At 41.5% G+C, this 6,000-nt stretch overlaps 1 protein-coding gene across 1 annotated transcript in view; it reads right to left on the bottom strand.

Annotated features, from left to right (window-relative positions):
- The window catches only part of LOC146312378 (ATP-dependent RNA helicase DHX8-like), a 44,054-nt gene that overhangs the window by 32,289 nt on the left and 5,765 nt on the right, over positions 1-6,000 (bottom strand). The window contains exons 13-20 of the mRNA XM_084740150.1: positions 4,781-4,975; positions 4,244-4,429; positions 3,950-4,160; positions 3,659-3,840; positions 2,301-2,441; positions 2,034-2,189; positions 1,303-1,440; positions 818-946 (exon numbers count right to left, since the gene is read on the bottom strand). Of these exons, the coding sequence (XP_084596276.1) occupies positions 818-946; positions 1,303-1,440; positions 2,034-2,189; positions 2,301-2,441; positions 3,659-3,840; positions 3,950-4,160; positions 4,244-4,429; positions 4,781-4,975 (1,338 nt within the window). The remainder of the gene's footprint in view (positions 1-817; positions 947-1,302; positions 1,441-2,033; positions 2,190-2,300; positions 2,442-3,658; positions 3,841-3,949; positions 4,161-4,243; positions 4,430-4,780; positions 4,976-6,000) is intronic.

The raw sequence follows: 6,000 nt of genomic DNA, 5'->3' as shown, positions 1-6,000 counted from the left end.
ACCTTAAGTGACCTTTGAGTGTCTCAGGTTTCTAGTTTGTGGCTGTGAAGTTTCATGAGGCTCTTATTATCTTAAAGAACTGTGGCTTTCACAGATTTATTGGCAATTAGGTGTTTTCTGAGCAATCCCCAGAACAGAAATGCTCACAGTGCAGAAATCTACAAATGTCAGACGTTTTTGACACCAAATCACAGCATGAACTTTTCTGTGGGGTTCCTGAAGGTCTTGGTGTCTTAATGTGGTAGTTTTTACCTTTTTTTTATCAATTCTTCAGAGGTCAAAAATGGTTACATTTTGCACCAAATCTGTGTAATAAATGGTATCGACTCAAAATCTTCCATGTTCTGGGAGATGAAATTACTGTTCTTATCAAAGCAGTCTGGTGGCTTTGAAGAGCGAGAGCAGATAGTGGCTTCAGTTCACAGAGCTGGCTGTCTGATGGCAAAGTAAAGTGGTCCATTTCTCAGATGGCTAAAATATGTTTTGCTGCTGACCCCCTCCCACACTAACACATTGCTTAGCTTCCATGCTGGCACTCCCAAGGGAGCTGTCAATCAAAATATGATCTGCCTACACAACATAAGCTCTTTTTTTTAAACAAGTTTTTGGATGCTTAATGAGACCGGCAACATTAATACTATGTTTTTTTACTATTTCAAGGCAAATTGTCAGAAGCTTTAAGCTTGACCATGATTTAATTTCATTTCCCCATCAAAGATTTTAAGAGAAAACAGCTTTTAAGTTTGGTAATTTTATGTTAAGGTCATAGAAGTCATTCTGATTTGAAGAAAACTGTTGTTGTGTATCAGCCACAAACCTTTGGTCTGTAGAAGATGTTCTGAACAGACAGCATGGAGACGATGGTGAGCATCTCTTCACTGCACGCCAGATGGACGGACATGATCAACATCTTACACAGCATTGGCTCCAGAGGGAACTCGGCCATCTGAACCACAGAGACAGGTGTAAATCAATACCAGCAGCATGCATAATGTACGATATAGAGGCCTCTTTATGATCCAATCAAAATACGGAAGTAAATAAAGCTGTATCACCAATATAATGAATGCCATTTGAAGGCTTTTAATGCAAAAGGACTCCCGCACACTGTCTACCTTGCAATGTATCATTTATTTGCCAAGTTTAGGTATTAGACTGCTTTTATCCATGAGAAGGCATCTTCTACTCGCCTCTCTCCAACGTAACTGTCTCATCTAATAGATGTGCAAAGTGTTTCCTTTGTTCTAAAGGCTTTTAATGCAACAGTGTGATTAGTTTGATAGATTTTCTTATTCTCCTCACCCTCCTGCCCAGCCGTGTCAATAAGCCTTCATTATCCAGAGCTCCCAGCGTGTAGAGCTGCTCCATGGCTGTGATCAGAGTCTCCATCGGAGGAGCGTCCATGAAGTCAAACGACAGGAGGTCATTGATGCCCATCGCCTGGAAGAAAAGAAGAAAATAACAACAACTGGATAACAAAGTCACGAAATATATTTCTAGTGACATGCATCATTCATCAGAGGAGCATATTTCAAACACAGGCACAGAAAAGCGGCAGACTGACATCCAAAATAATAATAATTATAAATAAATAAAACAAATGTTTTTTTATTTTCCTCTCCTGTCTGTCCTCCTCCATGCTGCCTTTGTTAGTTTTTTCCCTCCTCCAGCTCACAGGTGTGTTTGACTGTCTCCTCCTCCTCCCTTCCTTTCCTGCTCAGGTAGAAAAGTGCTATTCTGTGCATTTTCTTTTTTCTGTTCTATACTGGGTTTATATTGTCAAAGAGATGAGAAATGTCTTTCAGCCTGAGCTTATTGAGTGATTTATGAACTAGCAGCAGCACTTCAAAATCAATTCTATAAGTAACTGGAAGCCAGTGTAAAGATCTTAGAACAGGAGTGAGTGTCTCTAAATCTCTAATAATTTTTGATTTAGTTATTGTGTTGATTTGACCGCTGAAGCTCACATTTGAGTCTGTTAAAACACCAAGATTTTTTGCTGTCTTTATTCAAGTGAAGAGTCGGTTCGTTACCTTCAGAGACAGCACCGTGCTGGCCAGGTTGGTCCTCTGAATCTCGGGCACATTGGTCGTCAGCATCTCATCTCTGTAGGCCCTCTCGGTGTAGAGTCTGTAACATTTCCCTGGGCCGGTTCTGCCGGCTCGACCCGACCTCTGCTTGGCCTGGGCCTGAAAAACACACCAGGAGGGAGTGATTTAAAGGATTATGTCATGAAGAGATGACCATCTATCAAACTGAAAATGTTACTTGATGATACGGATCGTGTTAAAATGGATGACCTGTGATATCGGAGTCACCACAAGTTGGTCAATGCCCGTCTTGGAATTAAACACAATCTGTTTGACAAAGCCCGGGTCCACCACGTAGTAGATTCCATCGATAGTCAGAGACGTCTCAGCAATGTTTGTGGCAATGATGACCTGATGGTAAAAAGAAAAATGAGACAATCAGAAATAATTACTCCTGTAGGATTTGTTCTGTTCTCAACTTTACATAAAAATGCAAATTCAAACCATCAAAAGGTTCAAATTCTATCAAAGAAAGACATGAAAATGAAAATGCTTCTGTCACATAAGAAAATGTACTTCAATCCTGGTGATGACAGGCATCCTAAGGCCCTGTTTACACCTGGTAGTAAGTTAACATGTGTCATGTTGTATTATGTTGAGAATGCATTGCAATTGGATGGTTTGGATCACATTCGGAGGCGGTCGGGGCGCATGTGGCCACATTCATTCAGCAGATGTGTCCTGGCCCACACTGAAGGACCGCCCACTCAACTGATATCCTCTGCTTAAGCAGAAGCACATTCTCTTTTACACACCAGAGGCATCATGAATCAATGTGCGAAACAAGAAAGAAAAGCCACAACAAAAGGTAGGACAGATTTTCAGGCTGGTCGTTCAGTTAGCCGTGCAACTAGTGGCCCATTTTAACAAGGAATGTGAACTTGTTTTGTGAGAAAACCCCATCAGACTCGATGTATTACTTCTTGCAGTTTGTACTGTTTAAAACATGACTGGAGGTGGACTTAAAGAAATCTCATCAAGTTTTATTTAAAGCCAACAGGAATTCTGGCTGCATGGCTAACTAAGCTCACTAGTTCACGGCAGCTATTTAGCAGTTACTTTAGCAACGAGGAAAGCTATCTGTCCAACAGGAAACTCTGTAGAGTTTGAGGCAAAGCACCCAGAGCACATCAGAGGGAAAACAAGAAAATGATCCAATTTCACCAAAATCAGTGAAAAAAGTTAAAAAGGTCTGTTTTGGTGCAGTAATCAGCAAAGTCTTGCCCCTAGAAACACTCCACATTGACATTCATTCTAATTCTAACAAGTCTAATATCGATTTCTCTCATTTGTGGTCTGATACACAGTAACTTTATGAAATTCAGGTTGAAACACTGCATTTGGACAGAAATGATGTGTATTTATTAGGATAAAGAGCAGAGAATGAGCTCCGATCGCAGGTGATCACTCAAGACGTATCGTAGTGCCAGATGTGAACAGATGTATTTAGAGCTGCGCACAGATGTGTAAATTGGCTCTAAAATGTTATTTTGGATCTTGAATAAAAAAAACTGCTTTCATTCTTTAAAAATGCCACAGTTTTAATCTCATTCAGTGCACTGTAGTACCTTTCTGCTGCCTGGCGGTGCAGGGTCAAAGATCCTGGTCTGCATCTCACTGGGCAGCGCAGAATAAACCGGCAGGATAATCAGCTCAGGAACCATCGGCCCCAGCGACTTCATCCTCTCATACAGGATCTCACAGGCCGTGTCGATCTCCTCCTGTCCGGTCAGAAACACCAGGATGTCTCCTGGACAAAGGATGGAAGAAAAGTCATGAAAAATAAAGCTAATTCAAATTTCTTTTGTCCTATAGAGACATGGTTGTTTCTTTAAGACCTGTTTCTGACACAAACATACCTGGGGGCTCCGTGAGATGGATCTGCATGACTGTGATGAGACTGGCGTCCAGGTAGTCTGTCTCAGGTTCTTTGGTGTAGAGAACCTCCACGGGGAAAGTTCTTCCTGGGATGGTGAAGATGGGAGCTTCAAAGAAATACTGGGAGAATTTGACAGCATCCAGTGTAGCAGAGGACACGATCAGCTTCATGTCTTTGCGTTTCTGTATCGTCTAAAACAGACAGAGGAAGTTTTTTAGCATTTTTAGTTTGGAATTGGGTCATCAGTTTGTATGGTTTGCAGAATGTAAAATACCTTCTTGAGAAGGCCAAACAGCACATCGGTGTGGATCGTCCTCTCGTGAGCCTCATCCAGCATTATGAGTGAATACTGGCTCATGTCGGGATCCAGCAGACACTCCCTCTGCAGCATACCGTGGGTCATGTACTTGATCACTGTCTCTGTGCTGGTGCAGTCCTCAAAACGGATGGTGTAACCCACCTGAAATTAACATGAACATACAAATATCACAGGCAACTAGTTTAAAATGGATAAATGCTTCAAGACAGAGGAAAGACGTTCAAGGCTTTAAATTGAACATTCCTGATCTTTGCTTCATGTGTGACTTTTTACAAAAAGATTTGGGAATCTTTAATAAATTTTGGGGAACATCAGGTGTCATAGCAGCAACAGCAAAGAGAATGAAATACAGGTGAGGAACAATTAAAGCACAGAAATGTGTTTGTTTTTGTTAATAAAGCAAAGAAATCTGGGACGTTATGGAGGGGAAGGTTACACTGCATGCATCTTATGAGAAAACAAACTGTTTAAATAAAAGACAAGATCAGTCACCTCTTGACCTAGACGACAACCGTACTCCTCAGAGACTCTCTTGGCCACCGACATGGCGGCCACACGGCGGGGCTGCGTACAGCCGATCTTCCCCCTGGCGGTGTAACCTGCCTCCGCCAGGTACTGAGTGATCTGCGTCGTCTTGCCGGACCCCGTCTCTCCTACGACTATCAAGATCTGATTGTCGTGGACAGCCTGTCAAGAGAAACAATGACACGGTGAGACAAAACAGTTTCAAATGTGGTTCTCAAGCTTTTCGAGCCACGACCCTCCTTGAAAAATTTGCTGTATTTTGTATATTGAGCTAAGAGAAACGGACATGTCTTCAACTTTAAGGCAAAGCATTTTTTAGATGACCCAGTGGTTTTGTAAATGGTTTGATTGGCTTAAGAAATAGGAGAACTGTGGCGCTCCTGTAGCTCAGCTGGTAGAGCACATGTCTCATGTACTGAGGTTATCAGTCCTCAGCAGCAGCTGCTGGTTTGACTCCCGCCTGCAGCCCATTTCTTGTGTATTATAACCACCCTCTCCCTCCTTTCCTGTCATATCTTCAGCTGTCCCTGTCAAATGAAGACAAAAAGGCCAAACGATCATCTTAAAAAGAAACAGGAGAACTGTCTCAACTAATTAAGGAGTATTCTCTTCTTCATTTTCACTGGACAGCAAATGATATATTTGAGTACTTGTGTGTCACTGAGAGCTGCTTCCTGGCTCTCATTCTGTCTTGTTTGCCACAATATTTTATATTTTAAAATATCAAAACAATCTGGCAACCCCCAAAATGATATTGTGACCCCCTTTGGATTTAAGTTTTAGTGTTTTCATTGCTTTAACTTGCTGTCAAACAGCCTTTTCTGCTTGTAAACCATCGTTATACAAGTCAAATTTCACTCTCTCCAAAGCAACCAAACTCCACTGACAAAATCAGTAATTTTACCTCACAGAACACAGGAGTTACTGGTCTAGAGCTGCATAGAATGTTTAGTTTCTTTGTCTTATTGTGTCACTTTGGTGAATTAGAATAACATTTTAAAGCACAGAAGTTACACAATAACTAACTAACCAATTAACCAGCAGTAGACCAACAGCTCCCATGTTCTATGAGGTAAAATTACTAATTTTGCCAATGGAGTTTGGTTGGCTTGGATGGAGTGATATTTGGCTTATATACCAGGCAGTTTCCTGTTGGAAAAGACTAACAGAAAGGTAAAGTGGTGAAG

This window comes from Lutjanus erythropterus, chromosome 17 (assembly GCF_056507025.1).
Source record: "Lutjanus erythropterus isolate fLutEry1 chromosome 17, fLutEry1.hap2, whole genome shotgun sequence".
In the NCBI taxonomy this organism is placed as follows: domain Eukaryota; kingdom Metazoa; phylum Chordata; class Actinopteri; order Lutjaniformes; family Lutjanidae; genus Lutjanus; species Lutjanus erythropterus.
The sequence above is the reverse complement of the archived record's forward strand: the minus strand, read 5'-3'. Positions and strand labels throughout refer to the sequence as shown.